Source organism: Populus alba, chromosome 1 (assembly GCF_005239225.2).
Source record: "Populus alba chromosome 1, ASM523922v2, whole genome shotgun sequence".
Taxonomy (NCBI): Eukaryota; Viridiplantae; Streptophyta; class Magnoliopsida; order Malpighiales; family Salicaceae; genus Populus; species Populus alba.
In genome coordinates this window covers 31076689-31093857 of record NC_133284.1, presented here as the reverse complement: position 1 = coordinate 31093857, position 17169 = coordinate 31076689, and the positions used below count along the sequence as shown (strand labels likewise).

The 17169-nt window shown below is 33.5% G+C and overlaps 1 protein-coding gene across 1 annotated transcript; it reads left to right on the top strand.

The window, feature by feature from the left end:
• The first annotated feature begins 214 nt into the window (after window positions 1–214).
• On the top strand, window positions 215–7971 carry LOC118047050 (imidazole glycerol phosphate synthase hisHF, chloroplastic). The gene is made up of 19 exons (XM_035056210.2): window positions 215–541; window positions 650–732; window positions 839–933; window positions 1027–1130; window positions 1245–1414; window positions 1507–1621; window positions 1996–2051; window positions 2144–2182; window positions 2872–2970; window positions 3510–3572; window positions 3660–3722; window positions 3836–3918; window positions 4094–4202; window positions 4655–4708; window positions 5417–5504; window positions 5978–6015; window positions 6600–6705; window positions 7068–7234; window positions 7611–7971. The coding sequence occupies exons 1-19, from the start codon at window positions 373–375 to the stop codon at window positions 7668–7670; spliced, it is 1761 nt and encodes a 586-aa protein (XP_034912101.1). The 5' UTR covers window positions 215–372; the 3' UTR covers window positions 7671–7971.
• The last annotated feature ends 9198 nt before the right edge of the window (window positions 7972–17169 follow it).

Sequence of the window (17169 nt, the reverse complement as noted above, 5' to 3'; positions counted from 1 at the left end):
GAAAAAAAAACTATAAAATATTATTTAAAAGTATTTCTAAAAAAAAAAAAAAAACTTTAAAAACTTATTGTAGCCTTATGTTCGTTACTTCTTGTTTTCTAGTTCGATTTTTTTTTAACTAGAAACCCAAATCCATATTAGTGGATAATGGCCCAAACTGAACGCAGACTTTTAGCCCATAAGAAATAAGAAGAAAGGAGGAGCCGAGGGAACAAAGGCTCGACGACACCCTAGAACTGAACTGAACTGAACTGAACAGAACAGAACAGAAGACAATTACGAGTCCAAGTTGTCGACTACTGAAAATTAGCAGGACAGGAGTTTCGAAATACTGTGGAGCCGCAGTCGAAGCAGTGGTTTCGGAAAGCTGTAATGGAGGCAGCACCATTTGCTTCTCCTCCTTCTTCTTCCTTCAAAACTCCATCCATCTCCTCCTCTTCTTCTCTTATATCTCTTTCGAAAAATTTCTCGAGAAACCACCTTCCTTCGAAGTTCAAGTCACCTAGAAATCTCTCAGTTCGTGCATCCAATGATGATTCAGGTCTCATTTTTCTTCATCTATCTCTTTAAACATAGAGACAACATCATCTTTTACTAAGACTTATTTTTTTTTTTCCTTTCCTTTTCTTTCTTTTAATGGATTTTGCAGTAGTGACTCTGCTTGATTATGGTGCTGGAAATGTCCGTAGTGTCCGAAACGCCATTCGTCATCTCGGTTTCCAAATCAAAGATGTGCTATTTTTTATTTATTTTTTTAATTCATCTTTTTTGAGTATATATAAGTAATGCAATAATAATTTATGATTTTATTTTGGAAAAATGAAATAAAATCAAACAGGTGCAAACTCCGAGAGACATTCTAAATGCAAGGCGTCTTATATTTCCTGGTGTTGGGGCTTTTGCACCTGCTATGGATGTCCTTAACAACACTGGGTTTGTCTTTCTGTCTGTCTTTTCTCTTTTCCAACTGTTGCTGTTTGTGCTAATATTTCACAATCCATTTCTTTTTTGTATTAACATTTGCAGGATGGGCGAAGCACTCTGTACCTATATTCAGAATGATCGCCCATTTTTAGGCATCTGTCTTGGGCTTCAGCTACTTTTCGAGTCCAGCGAGGAGAATGGTCCAGGTCAGTCTCGTATTTTTTTCTGCTAAATTGGAAGCTTTGACATTGTTCGTTCTCTGTTTTTTTTTTTTTTTTCCTTTTCCTTATAGAGTATTTGAATTTCTGCATTTGTCTCAGTGGGTGGTCTTGGTCTGATTCCTGGCGTGGTGGGGCGGTTTGACTCCTCAAATGGTTTCAGAGTACCTCATATTGGCTGGAATGCTTTGCAAATCACTAAAGACTCAGAAATTTTGGATGACATTGGAAACCGCCATGTGTATTTTGTTCACTCTTACCGTGCCATGCCAGTGCGTCTTTCTTTGTCTCGTCTCATCTTATCAGTTATCTTGTTGCATAATTCTACTATGCGTATATTTGGTTTATGAGCATTCCTTTGCAGTCAAATGAAAATAAAGAGTGGATTTCCTCTACCTGCAATTATGGTGATGAATTTATAGCTTCTGTTAGAAAGGGAAAAGTGCATGCTGTTCAATTCCATCCCGAGAAGAGTGGAGGCAAGCTGTTCATAACCTCTGCTTTTCTTTTTCTTCAACATATGGATTGTTAACATGATTAAATTTCAGCTCCACTTTGTAAACAATCTTGAAGATTGCATTTTGTTGTCCCTCTTCGTTCAAGAAGGGGGTTGTTTTTTCCTTCAAGACTTTACCATTGGATTTGGATACTTTCTTCCCTAATGATCTTGAATCTCTTGTATATACAGTGAAGAATGTATGAAAAGTATATATAGAATCATTTTCTTGTTTTCTGCTTGAGATTAGGTGGTTAATTCTCTCTGATATGCTGTACAGTAACTAATTTTGCATTTGAATTTTAATAAGACTGCCTATTTAACATTGATTGATATGATCTAAAATGAATTTCACAGATGTTGGTCTTTCAGTATTGAGGAGGTTTTTGCTTCCAAAGTCATCTCTGACAGAGGTAGACTCTGTACTCTGAAATTGATGCAACTTCAATGTCTCTTGACTTCTTTATTGAAACATCTAATGAAATGAAACTTTATTTGAAGACAGAAGCGTACTGAAAGGAAAGCATCAAAACTTGCAAAGAGGGTAATATTTCCCAAACTTAAGTTTTATTTAAGTTGTTTTGAATTTTCCTTGTCCCTGCTACAAATCTTGTTTTGTGACTACACTGAGTCTGAATGGCTCTCATGGTTTTCCATCCTTTGAATTTGGCATCTGTTTGGATTTGAGTTTTTTGAACACAGAGATTTAAGAACTGCTGTATGTTGAGGCGATTTCTGCGAGATAATACAATTTTTTATTGCCATTTAAAGGATTATAAATACTTTTACTCATTTGATAATCAGTGGGACTGTAGTTTCCTCTCTCTCTCTCTCTCTCTCTCTCTCTCTCCTTTTTAATTTCAGTTTTCATTTCTTTAAGGGAGGATATCCATTTTGTTTGTTCTCCTGGTTCTCCTAGTTCTTTCAGATAAATAAAAATTCAATTGAAGATATGCATGAGGCATGATTGCATGGAGGAGAACAAGGCATCCTCTAGAAGTATGAGTACATATGCAGAATATCAAAATAAAAGGGCCTTCCTGTCGCTTTGTGTGTCAAATAAGGAAAGTTTTAGAAAGGCTCCTGAGGAATTTCACCATAAGGAAGCAAAATTACAATTCTATACCATAGCAACTGCTCACATGAATGCACTTGAACTAATCATTTTTATCCAAGTATGTGTCTGTGTGCTCTTCATAAGGTCCTATGCTCAGTGATATTGCTTCTCTTTAGGTGATTGCTTGTCTTGATGTGAGGACAAATGATGAAGGAGATCTTGTTGTAACCAAAGGAGACCAGTACGATGTAAGAGAACATGCAGAAAAGAATGAGGTATGGTGAAGAATACCACTTGCAATGTGTGGGATTGGCATGTGAGTAGAGACCACTGCATGTTGAAAGTGCTAGTAGAAAAAAATAGTGCCAGAACTTTGTGAAACCTTGAAACGGGCCAAAGATATACATATTTTAAGCAAACATACATCTTGCATTTTTCAATTACCTTGTTAAATGCTTTAGCTGTTTAGTCTGTCTTTCTTGGACATGCTGATGAAGTTCATTTCTTAAGGTTGGAATCCTTTATCTTTGATGGATTATTGTTTTCAATTGACAATGAATGCTGGAATTGTGGAATCGAATTACTCATTGTGATTCCAGTTGCATTTTAAGGTGAATGTTCTTGTGTTGTGCTGATGGATTAATGCCTTCACCTGAAAAAAGAAGCTTTTGATTCTATTTAGCCAAGAAAAAGGGAAAGAAGTTGATTCTAAGTGAATGCACTTATTTGGTCTCAATCTTTTCCTGAATTGTAACCATCGGTGAAAATATGTATTTGCATCTCATTAATGGTATTATTGATGAGATTTTTTTAGGTTAGAAACCTTGGCAAGCCAGTGGAACTTGCTGGAAACTATTACAAAGACGGTGCTGATGAGGTATGCTTTCTTTACCTTATTTAATTTGATCCATATAATGCCAAGGAGCAGTAATAATGTGCTTAACGTGCTATTTTTGATTTTCAGGTTAGTTTTTTGAATATCACTGGCTTCCGCGACTTTCCCCTGGGTGATTTGCCAATGTTGCAGGTTGGTTTTGTAGCTATTTTTAATTACATGCTAAAATAAAGAAAATTGTTGGTAACTTGTAGACAGAAGTCTCATTTATCCATAACTTTCATTGTTTTGCCATGCTCTTGAAGGTTTTGAGATGCGCTTCAGAAAATGTTTTTGTACCATTGACAGTTGGAGGTGGAATTAGAGATTTTACTGATTCCAATGACAGGTATGATTTCAGTGTTATGTGGCAGATCAATCTTACGGCTCAACATTTATCCAACTTGTATGCATACAATCTTTCCTGTAATTTCCCCAATATATAGTTTCCTTGTCATCTTCATGTGTCATTAATGATTAGTAAGGCGCATGGGCATATTATCATTAAGTCATTCTCCATTCAGGTATTATTCTAGCTTGGAAGTTGCATCCGAATATTTCAGGTCTGGGGCTGATAAGATTTCTATTGGAAGTGATGCAGTCCATGCTGCAGAAGAATATTTAAAAACTAAGGTATGCAATTGCTGTAGAATCACCAAACAAGAAGAGAGATCAACATAACTAATTCTCTTAGGAAAACTCTATTATTTGATCAATAGTTTTAACAACAACTGAATGTCTAGGTAGGTGCATATTTATAGCACCAAACCAAATAAAATAAGGAAAGGTAAAAGGTAATGATAATGGGAAATTTAAAAAATTTGATTAGGAAAACCTAATAAATAAGAAATAAACTAGACTGTTATTTTAAGTACTAGATAATAAGTACTAATACCCCTAAATAACACTAATATCTGGAATAATCATACAACACTAAAGTGCCTAAATAATCAAATATCAATTCCCATATAATCAAATATCATTTCCCATCAGTAGCACTTCCCAGTATTTGATTTACTTAAAAGTTCTGTTTGGTTCACATCCTTGTGTATTTCCTCCTAATTGCCCTCGGACTCCACTTGTAGGTAAAGACTGGGAAGAGCAGCATAGAACAGATATCAAGAGTTTATGGAAATCAGGTAAATTCCTGTGTAGTTTGAAGTATTTGAACCACCATGCTCTTGGAAAGTGTTGCCTTTGTAACATAAATGCTCTTAATGGGTGTCTGGAGTAGCAGAGGATAAAAGGATGCGGATATTCACATGTTTGATTTAGATGAATCTTGTCAAATGATTATGATTGACTAATTGTGAATTGTATCATTTTAGTTTATTAACAAAACAGATTATGTAGATGATGTGGTGACAAATGTTGTTGGCTCCATTTCTGAATAGCATTTTACTAACTGAAATTCAGTTTCCAGTTTGGTTCCTTGCATGTATTCATGAACAAAATATAGTTCACTGGGTTTTGTTGGCTTCTCCTCAGCAAATCTTGCTCTTCTAGCTTATAATGATTTTATGTTGGTTGGATCCTCTTCCATGCTCAATTCTTTCTTTCCTCTAATTTCTGTACAACTGCAACCGGGAGATGGAAATAAAAGATTTTCTGGCGCCTGTCAAGGTACAAAGACATGATAGTGTTAGCTAATCTGATTAGGTTTTCACATCATTTCAATTTTATCGCATTGGTAGAAGAACAGACATGGTAATTGTAAAAGTTTGTGTTTGCAAAGTTGGCTTATATGTTTTTGCCAAGTGTGCTTATGGAATGTTATCAGTATTGCTGGAAAACATAGATCAAGTTGTCTTTCTAGTGACATGACAGGAGATAATACTTGATTGCAGGCAGTTGTTGTAAGTATTGACCCTCGTAGAGTGTACCTCAATGATCCTAGTGATGTGGAGTTCAAGTCAATTAGGTTGACTAACCCAGGTAAGAAGAATTTGCTTCTGCTAGCTCCTTTTACTTCCTTGAAATCTGCTATTGAATACATATTTACTGGTTGTTCATGGTATTCTTTAAATCCATAAGATCCAAAAAGCCCTTGCGATTGTTTCAAGTGCTAAAATGGTGGAATGAGGGTGTGGTAGATCCTATATAATAAGAAATTTCCAAGTAAAGATAATATTGATGGAAATAACAAGAAGATCCTGAGTCTCACTTGATATCTAATGGATCCTCTTTCATTTAAGTTTAACTGTTATTCATCATTTAGCTTTTTTTTTTTCCCTAGATTTTAACCATGTTTTTAACTCTTACCATCTAGTTTCCTTCTTATGCTGCCAAATGAATTTCTTGACAAGCATAATGTGTGCATACATGCATAAGAGAGTTGTGCACTTAGATTTGTTCTCCGCAATCAGATTGTACGTTGGATGGTTATTAGGTTTTAACAATTGTGTCAGGTCCAAAGGGAGAAGAATATGCCTGGTATCAATGCACGGTAAGCTTTATTTCTTAATGCAATTAAAACTGAATCTTAATTCTGGAACGTTGGTATTTTTTAATTACACCCTGTTTGACTTGATTTCTAGCCATCATTCTGGCAAAATGATGGAGATTTTAAAAGCTCTAGCATGCACGTGTCTGTCATGCTAGCTTGCCATTTACATATATGTTTGGGTGAATACATGTATGTAAAACCGAGGTAAAATTTCTGCTTCTATTGCAAGATAGTAGGGTTCCTACACCAGGAAGGACAAAGAGGGTCATAGAAGAATGTTAATTTTCTCTCTCAACTGACATGCCCTTTAATTTCCAGATGCTACTCTTGTCATTGTCAGTCTACACTTAGTTCATTCATATGCTCAAATAACTTCACTACTTTTAGAAGACGATAAATTAAATCTGTTCCTGAATCGTCTAATTTTAGTCAGCCAAACAGAATTTTGACATAACCACCGCCACCTTGGCTTCAGTGCTGATGGTGGGTTGCATGTGGTAATTTTAATTTGACATGCTACAAATTCCCCGCACAGGCCAAAATTAACTGACCATTTCCACTTCTTTTCTTTCCCATCTGTTAAGATTAATGGTGGGCGAGAAGGTCGACCAATTGGAGCTTATGAACTTGCAAAAGCAGTTGAAGAGCTGGGGGCTGGAGAAATATTACTGAATTGCATTGACTGTGATGGTGAGGACTCTTGCTTCTCAGGGAAAGGCCTGTTTCAACTAGATTTTCTGCAATAAAAAAATGGAATAATCTTGGAGAAAGAGTACTGCCCTGAAGCTTCTTTAAAGGGGCTAGGATAATTCTTCTCTTACTATTTCTTCAGAAAATGTAGCATAACTGATTTTTTTTTTTGTCTTCCCGAAAATGATGGCATTAGTTTGTGGTTGTCAATGCGTTGAAGACTGTTTCAATACTATTTCAATGGGTTCTGGAGGCTTTATTGTTCGCTTCAGTGCATGTGCATTCATATATTCTGTTTGGTGTTCTACTGAATCGATATTATATTTCTTTCAATTCTCAAAATTACTTGTGTTGCCTTTCAGGTCAAGGGAAAGGATTTGATATAGATCTAATAAAGATGATCTCTGATGCTGTGAGCATCCCTGTGATTGCAAGCAGTGGTGCAGGTGCTGTTGAACACTTCTCAGATGTGTTCTCAAAGACAAATGCTTCTGCTGCCCTCGCTGCTGGCATTTTCCATAGGAAAGAGGTATAGCTAGCAATCGTTTGATTGCTTTTTTTAGTATCCAAATCCAAAAAAAGTTGTTTTTCATCATCATTCGAGTTTTTTCTTCTGTTTAATTGATGAAAAAAAGCATTTATATATATATAATATATATATATATATATATATATATATATATATTACTGAATGCATTTCTTTTTTTTTTTTTTTTTTTAATGTCATGAGATGTCATTTGATGAACCATTAGAGTTTGGAGTTCTATACTGTGAAACTTACAGCATGAAAATCTCAAGTTGCCTTCTCCCACAACAATAAGAGCATTGGGAACATACTGCTCTATCTTGTCATCTTCTTTATTGGTTTAATCGCTTTGCAAAATCTCAGACTTTCTGGCTTGCAGGTGCCCATTCGGTCTGTAAAAGAGCACTTGCTGAAGGAAGGCATAGAGGTCAGGATCTAATTCCATTTTGTGTCCTTCGCACCGATAAAGGCAGCGTTTGCGGCGAATCTCTGCTCCCCCCCCCCCCCCCTCCTTTTGTTTCTAGCAAGAAACTGTGTAAAACTTGGCAGACATTATCAGCAAAATTTAACGAGTCTTATGCGTATAATCTGCAATCTTGGAAATTTCATAGAGACAGAAGATTAAATATTAAAATTGCTACCGGTAATTTGCTTTGCTTGTGACGCGGTGGATCATCGCTTTCTGAATAAAAAGTTGACATGAAATTTCAGGTCAGCGTTTATTTTATTTGTTTATAATTTATATTGCATGTCTTCTCAGATAAAAACATTTAATGACTAATTTTACTTTATAAATTTGCAATTATATTGTATTTAATTTTATTAATTTAATTAGAAAAAACAAGAGTTGTAAGATTTGAACTATTGATATTTAATTATTAAAATTTTGATATTATGTTAAAGAAATAAAAATTAAAAGTTTAAATTATTAAATAAATGTCAATTAATATTTTTATATTAATCTTTGACTCTTTCGTTCATATGTATATTGTTTTCACTATTCACTTGCCTTTACAATAACACTAGCTAAGGGTTGCATTACATAAATATTACCTTTAACTTTAAATTGCTATTAGTTATGTAACTAAGATTTAATTTCTTAATACATTATAATAAATTGCTTGAGAGAAATAATTCCTTTTAATTAATCAAATAATTTTTTATTTATTTACGTGGGGTATTCGGGTTAGTTTGTGTGTACCTCGACTAATTCCTACAAGTTCTGAAATTAACATCCTGAAATTAACAATAATGTAAGTTTTCTATGACTATTAATATTTTTTATTTTTAATAATACAAGTATTGGACTAATCATGAATTGGACATTGATGGATGATGCATTGGCGAGCTGAAAAGAGGAGGGGGGACCGTTAAAGCATAGAAAGAAAACGAAGAAATAATGATTGGCGTCTGGTTTTTATTCGATCATGACCTCAAATACAGAGGTGCTCATGTACAAGGACCCTGCATCATTTAAAAATATTAAAATTCTTAGAATTATGTGTTCGGTATTTTAAATAGTTTTTATAGTTCCCGTTTTAAAAAATGAATTTTAAAAAATATTTTTAATTGCCGTTTTAAAACAATATATTTTTAAAATAAATTATTTTAACATATACAAAATTAAAATTAGAAACACTATCTAATACAAAAAAAGAGTATAAGCTAGCTTATTAGTGCATGATGTGATAGCTATAGTCATGTTAAAATCATTGCAATGCATGCAGCAATGCAACCGTGGAGGTGCAAAAAAAACAATTACAAATAACTTTTGATAAATAAAATTAATGTTATTTGATAATCAAATAATAAGTGCTTTTGAATACATAATCCAGAAGATGCCAACATGCTAAAATAATTATTTTTATAATACATGGATTGCAATATTTGTTTCCCATTGTTTATATTTTTTCACTATAGCATAGCATTGAGAAAAAATAACTTTTGTGCATCACATTTGTAATATTTTTAAAGAACAATAAAGATTTGATAGGAAAGGACAACAATACTCTTGAAGGAGAGATACATTGATAATTGCATAAAAATGATAGATATAAATAGGATGACCAAAAAAAAGAGAGAGAGAAGAAATAAGAAATTAGAAGAGAGGAAACCAAAAGGGAGAATGAGAGAGGAGAAGAAGAGAAGAGAGGGAAATAAAGAAAAGAGAAGACAGTTAAAGACAACAAGTTTTTAAGGTAATATTTATATTTGATATGTATAATTGTTGTTATTATTTATGATTTTGAATTTATTAAGATTTAGGATTTTGAAGTGTTTTTTTTTTTTTTTTAGTTTAATTAATGGGTTAATTGAAATGTTAGGGGTTTTTGAGGTTTTAGTTGAAGTTTGGAGATCTATCATTTTTGGATAGACTAGTGGATTGAGATTCTGAAATCTCGATCAACCAGTTGGCCTGACTGGTTTTGGTCGATTGATAGGTCAATTTCAGTGGACTGGTTGTCTTGATGATTTTGGTTGGATGGTTAGTAAATTTCAGTCAATTGGTTGACCTAGCCGTGAAGGATGAATAATTCTTTTAGGTTCAGTAAGTTTGAGATATGTTTGCTAATGATTAGATGATATGTTTGACATTTATAATTATATTTTGGTTTATAATCTTATAGTTCTATTCTCTTATGTTATCGGCTTTGAGTCGTTTTGACCATGTCTTCGTTTATATTTAGATACTCCTGATATTCCATGGGCTAAGCGTTAATAGGATTCCTTCAATATTTGCTTTTGTTTTCTTACTAATTCTGAGTAAGGTGAGTGAGTAATATTTCATATGCAAAAGGAATAACATAAATTTTGATTTGTTAATATAAAATAGATCATACTTCTTAGTAATATATATTGCTTATTATCTCCCGTTTATGATAAAACATAGTCATTTATTGAGATTGATTTCTTGATATGAGGTATTATGTATATCTGAATTGATATCTCAATGTTTGATTGATTGTATGAGTCGAACCTTTAAGAAAAAAAAAAATTATTTTTTAAATAAAAAATCAATATTCTTGTTATTTTTTATGCGGTTGAGTGATTTTCATACTAAGTTCTTGATTGAACTTACAAAATCTTTGAGGGTTTAATCAATTTTGTTGTGACTTTATACAACTTATTTGCATCTTTTTATAGATGTAAGGTTATAGTGATTATTGTATATAGCTTTGATTTTTCGACTTAAGGTGATAGTGCTTATTGTATATAGCTTTGGTTTTTCAAAGTAGATTTTTGTTGAGTTAAATGGTAAACTATTCAAATATAATTTTAATGTGTCTGCATTGAATGAATAATGTATTAAAAAGTAATAAAAAAATAAAATTTTAATTAAAGAGGTATGTTAAAAAGTAGTATAGAAACATTTATTAACTTTCACCTAACAATTTTAATTTTTAAATTAAAAAGGGTTTTTGACATCACCAATTCAATGCGAGCGGATCTCAAGTTAGTTACTGCAACATTAATGGAATGGAAAGTCATCTACGAGTGTTTGGTTCGAATATTGTTTGAATGAGAAGTGATGGAGACCCATAGAAATGATAACTGGTCATGAAGATCGACCGAGTAATTAAGCTCAAGTATAATAATTTGTGATGTGTGACTTGTTTTACAATGGAAGCAAATCCTTTTCTCTTCTCGATCTGAACATGAAAACATAATAATAAATCAATACATGTCTTAGCCTTAGATCTTAGATGTAGAACCAAATTAAGGGAAAAGAAGGGCTGGTGGATTATATATATATATAGCACAATTATTTACAAAAACTGACAAATACAATTGAGCCGATCACTTCTCGTGGGAGCCATTATTGAAAACTCTCAATATCCCTTTTGTTATTATCTCCGTTTTGGCATTGATCCCCCCAAAAGGAAGGACACTTACAATGTCGCAGACCTTTTGGCTGCCAATGCTTCTCCTTTTAAAGTGATGAATACATTGGAAGATATATATAATCAAGCAAAATACTTTATTTGTCTTCACTTCTGTTCCGTGGTTCTCGTGAGTTCTTCTTTACTTTTGAAGTCATCATCGAAGTATTTGCTCTTGGCCCCCTATATTTGAAGGCATACAGATAGACATGTACATTAATTTCTGGCCACGTACGTGGTCTTTCTTGTCTTCCTAACAAAGTCGAGCATGTTGCTTAGGACAGCCTCATAAGAATTAGATAGATTTTCTTTTTCGTTTTCTTTTTCTGGTCTGGACAGCTGTTTTTAGCGAGAAGAGAATGCTTTGAAACCATCAGAGTTTTGCAGTACTTGATTTTTCCCTGAAAATTTGTTGCAGTCATTGTCAACCTAGAGGATCAAACATTGAACAACTCCATAAACTTTTGTTTCACAAGAGTTGAACAAGAATATATATACAGCTCTCATCTAATTCTTATATTATGGATTTGATAATGACAAATCTGAAATTGCTGATACTATATTTATTGTCTGTTCCGTAGAGCAATTCGTGGCATGTAGGGAAGATGGGGTTAGGTAAAGAAAGGGAATTGACATAAAATAGGTAAAGAAAATGAAAGCTATGGGGTATCCTTCAAGCCCCAAATGCCTAAAATGTTCAAATTCGATCTTATTTTCTGGTGTAAATATTATTGGCACTCCCAAGCTTGGTGATCACTGATGTAGAACTACTGTCAAGATCATTTAGTTGTGCTTCACTGTGAGAATATATTGGTTTAGATCATTCCTGAACTCAAAATATAGTTAACTGTCTTTCTTATTTATTTTGCAAAAAGTAACGAACAAGACACATTTATCAGGGCTCGTGGAATAGCTTATTATAATTATAGAGGCTGCAATTTGTTGTTCGTAAAGTCTATACAGGATAAATTTGTAACATCAAGAATAAATTCTAATTATTCATGAGGATGTGGGAGAAGATCATTAGGCTTGAAAAACTTCTGCAGAAAATTCTTTGAACTGTTCATGTAACCTTGCCACACAAGCAGGGTCCTTACTGGAAATGAAAAGAAACCTCAACTTTATCCGAGAACACAGTCATACCAATCCAACTGATGTTACCATTATCTACTTGGCTTAATTATTAATCTCTTCCTTCATCTTGTTTATCCTTCAGGGCCTCAAGTAATTAAACTTAACATGAAATAGACATATTTTTGTACGTACCTATAATACTTAGAGTGGACGAATGGCACCAATCTTCTTGTGCTTCCTAAAATGATTCAGCTACCAGCACTTTTGATGTGTATATGTTCTAATTAATTTCTTTTTCCTGGATGATCACTCTCATTTTGAGATAGCAAAACTGATGAAGTACTAAAATTCAAAATGCTTAGTAATACGATGTGTTGGATAATCAGTTAATATTTTAGTTCAATCAATATGATTCATTCTTTCTAGCTATGGTTTCTGGTGGCTTGATATGGAAAGCCTAGCTGGATGGTAGCTGGTGGTTCCTGGTAAGCCAAGATGTTTGACAGCTGGTACCTGCAAAAGGTCTTATTGGATAGAAGTGGAGACTTTCAGATGTATAAATCAGTAACTTTGTAGAGAGAAAAAGTGCAACGATATTTTAGGCTCGAATAAGGTGAGGGGCTAAAGTTTAATTTCACTCTTATGATATTTTGAGTTGTATTCTACTTAAAATTATACGTATTGAATCAATATAAAATATTGAAGGACCTATGTAGGGTCTTGAATAAATTTTCAAAGGAGTGTTATGCTCGAATAGGCGCCCGAGCTCATTAAAGGTGAAAAATAGATCCAAGTGCGCTGTCTAGACCCAAGTATACTAGGCTTGAGCATGGTAGCCCAAGTCCATGTAGGTGTTGGGCAGCACACCCAACATCAATTGGGAAGCACGTCCATGCACCTTGGGAATATTTGGGCTCAGGTGTTGTAGCCCAAGTTTATATAGATTGTTTTTAGGCCTTTTTGGAGGAGTTTCTTAAGCCTATTAAATTTGGGTTTATTAATAGCCCCCAAGTCTTTATGATATTGATATACAAATACTTGTAAAAATTTATGGTAAAACGATTTTTGTTTGAAAACCCCGAGTAATATACCGGAGAGTCTGTATGTAAGGGCATAGACCATGGTTTTTTTTTAAAATTTCTAAGTATGTAGAGGGGAACTATGAAGGAACCTATACTTAAAAAAATTTCTAAATGGATGAGGGAAACCATGAAGGATAAAGCTTGTACTTAGAAAGTTTATAAGTGGATAGGAGGACGAACTAATGTCGACACTTATACTTAGAAAAATTTCTAAGTGGCTAAGGAGATAGACCCATGTCAACACCCATACTTAAAAAAAATTTCTAAGTGGCTAGAGGAATGGATACATGTCAATGCCTATACTTAAAAAAAATTTTAAGGGGTAGAGGGGGTGTATCCATATCAAGGTTGTCAATTCCGTTTTGATAGGTGTTTTGTTTTTTTCAATTGGAATGAAATGTTTCAGTTTCAAAGTATTTTAGCATGCCATTTCGAGATTATATTGTTCATATATATATATTCAACAAACATAATTCAAATTCAAGATAAATTAATTATAAATTATGCAATACAAACACAATGTCAAACAAATATAATTTCAAATTTTAAAATATTTCTAAATAGTCAAGATTAAATATATCTTTAACTTAAAGTAATTCAACTTAAACAAAATATCAAAAATATTATGAAATTAAAATTTTTTTAACACAAATATTTTTAAATATAAAGCTAGGTCAATATTATTAAGGCTAGTGGGATCTAAATCATCTCTTGTTTTGCTCAAATTCCTACAAAGTATAAACTTGAAAAAAACAACATGAATATAAACCATATATATTAGTGATAAATTTAATTTTAAAAAATTAATATCATTGTTAATGAAAATAGTAATAATAATTTTCAATATTATTATTAATATCATTTTTATTGAAAATAGTAATGAAAAAGAGTTTTTATACTTGGGTGGTTTAATTAATTAAATTGAACAAAGTTCAATTTGATTCAAGGGCTTTTCAAGACTGGAACGAAATATGTGGAATGAAACCGGAACATTCCGGATAGAATTTAGTCAAAAAATCCAGAACGGACCGAGATTTGAAATGAGATGAAAAATGTTCCGTTTTGTTTTATTTTTTGAATTGATATGAAATGTTTCGGTCATTCCAGAAGAAACAGAACATAATTGACAACCTTGATCCATATCGATGCCCATACTTAAAAAAACATTCTAAAGGATGGAAGGAATGGATCGATGTTAATGCTTATACTTAGAAAGCTTTCTAAAAGGTGAAGGGGACAGACTCATAAATGGTGATGTTATTGTATTAAAGATATCAAATTCATCCTTTGAATAGTAATCATATTGGAGTGTGAGAGGTATGTGACCTCTCTAGGATGACATGGAGCATGAAAGCCCCCTACTAAAAAGTGATCAATAGAGTATAGAAGGTATGTTACCTCTCTATGACGGTATGAGCCATGATAGCCCTCAATTGGAAAAAGATATCACCAAAAATTTAGAGGTCTGTAGCCTTTTTTATGATGGTGTGAGGGCTTGAGAGCCTCTTACTGGAGAGTATGTCATATTACTTTCCTAAAATTATAATAGAGGCATGGGAGTTCCTTATTGAAGAGTGGTTGTTTTCTAAGAATAGGTAATATGATGCCTTTCTAGTGATGTAATGGGGTGTGAAAGCCCCATGCTGAAGAGAGGTTATACCTAAGAATGAAAGATCCAAGATCATCATTTGAGATAATATAAAGCATGGAAGCCTCATTAGAGAGTCATGCTAGTCCGAGATTGTACTGGAGAGGTGGAAGATCTAATATCAATCCTTGGCGAGTTGGTAATAGGATCTTTGACATCACTTGGAAAATTTATAAGTCCAAGACTGCACTAAAGAATAAGGGATCTAAGATGAACCCTTGACAGATTGGTGAGAGGCTTTCTTAGGCATCACTTAAAGAATAGGTCAATCTAAGATTGCACTAGAGAATGAGGGATCCAAGATCAACCTCTAGTGAATTGGTGATAGGCTTTTAGACATCACCTAAAGAATGATGTTATTGCAATAGGGAGACCTCATACCCATCCATTGGAGATTCGTTGAGTTATTGCATTAGAAAGACTAAGCCAATCCCCTTTAAGAAGAGTGCTGCTATTGCATTAGGAAAACCAAGTCAGTCTTTTCTTTAGAATGTCTTGAGAAGCCCCCTCTAAGATCTATAGATAGAAAATATATGTCAGAGATATAATATTTTTATTTAAAAAACAAACTTACATTCCTATTAAGGATTATACATCTTGAGGTGATTTGGATGATAGGTGTGTAGAAGGTTCTTAGAAGGAACATGCCTTGAAGGTGGTGCTAAAGTGTTTGCTTTGACTACCCTGATAATTTTGAATGAGTGATCTTATTTTGATTTAAGGAGTTATAAATCCTTAGGATACAAAAATTCCCATTGGTTAAGCCCTTATTATTTTTCCTTGATCTTTCTTTTCTACTAGGAGAATGATTTTGCTTGGAAGGTCTTTTATATTGGTTATCCTTATAAAAACAAGAAGGCCTATATCATAGCAAACTTAAGGAGTTATAAATCCTTAGGATACAAAAATTCTCATTGGTTAAGCACTCATGATTTTCCCTCGATCTTTCTTTTCTACTAGGAGAATGATTTTGCTAGGAAGGTATTTTATATTGGTTATCCTTATAAAAACCAGAAGGCCTATGTTGTAACAAACTGACATCTTCCACCCGTATATGATTTTTCATGACTTGCTTCACCTTAAAAAAACTTTTATCTGGTAAGGCATAAAGTTTTCTCTAAAGGGCATGTTCTCTTACTCCTCTTATTAAGGTCCTTAAAGCTACTGACTCAAGTAATTCTTTCATCTTGAGCATCTTCTTATTAAACCTCTTTAAATATACCCATGTAGACTCGTCATCTTGTTAAGTAACACCAAATAACTTTATAGAGCTTTTCTTAGTGGGTATACTAGTTCTAAAACGTGCCACTAGCTTGACGCAGAGGTCATTAAACCTTTTAATAAAGCTTGACTCCAAATTATTATACCATGAACGTATAGACCCCCAAAAGGTTATGGGGAGGATCTTGCACATTGAGTCATTGTCCTAAATGATCAACTCTAAGCTACCGTACATATTCTATACATGCTCATTTGGGTCGACCAAACCATCATAGTTGTCCAAACTTATTTTTATAGAAATGTAGTTTTTAAGGAATCAGGTGTTTAATACTTGTTTGTCTTAGGTGTGCTCATGTGCAAATCATCTCCTAGTCCTTTGTATGTTAGACTCTTAGGAGCCCGATGAGTTTGGCATGGAATGATGATTATGATAATTGGTGTCCATCTCATGGTAGCAAGGAGAAGTACATTCGGAGTACCGACTCTTTACATGGGTATCGTAATGGCGCGAGCGATCTATTAAGGGACTCTCATGAATTTCATTTTGCCTAGTCTTCTCTAGGTAGTGTAATCATCAAGAAGCGCTTGGTATGGCCGATAGCCATGACGCTAAGACATTGTGTATTGCTGAGGGTGTTAAGACTTGTTAAGGTGGCAAGATTTGATTTTACCCTTGGGTTACCAATATAGCTTGAGTAAGGAGTTGCACTTGACTAGTAAGTTGTCCTCTTTGATGGGTATAAGGACTCTCAAATACTTAAGTAGTAACTTTGTAGAGAAAGAAAGTTCAACTATATGCTAAAGAAACAAGCTCTGAAAATATGCATGCTAAAAATGCTAAGAATGAAGAGATTTTGAATCTTGAGTTTGAAGGATTCGTGGTATATTTATAGCTCATGAGTTTTTTTTTTTTTTAGATGATGGGCTAAATTTTAATTTCACCCTTGTGATATTTTGAGTTGTGTTCTACTCAAAATAATACATATTGAATTAATATAAATATTGAAAGACTCGTGTGAGGTCCTAATTTTT

Bases quoted from the DNA above. Each gene is read 5' to 3' on its own strand.
- LOC118047050 (XM_035056210.2), top strand. From the start codon at position 373: ATGGAGGCAGCACCATTTGCTTCTCCTCCTTCTTCTTCCTTCAAAACT. The intron at 1,622-1,995 runs GCAAGCTGTTCA...TGAATTTCACAG, and splicing joins CCATCCCGAGAAGAGTGGAG to ATGTTGGTCTTTCAGTATTG. The intron at 2,183-2,871 runs GTAATATTTCCC...GCTTCTCTTTAG, and splicing joins CATCAAAACTTGCAAAGAGG to GTGATTGCTTGTCTTGATGT.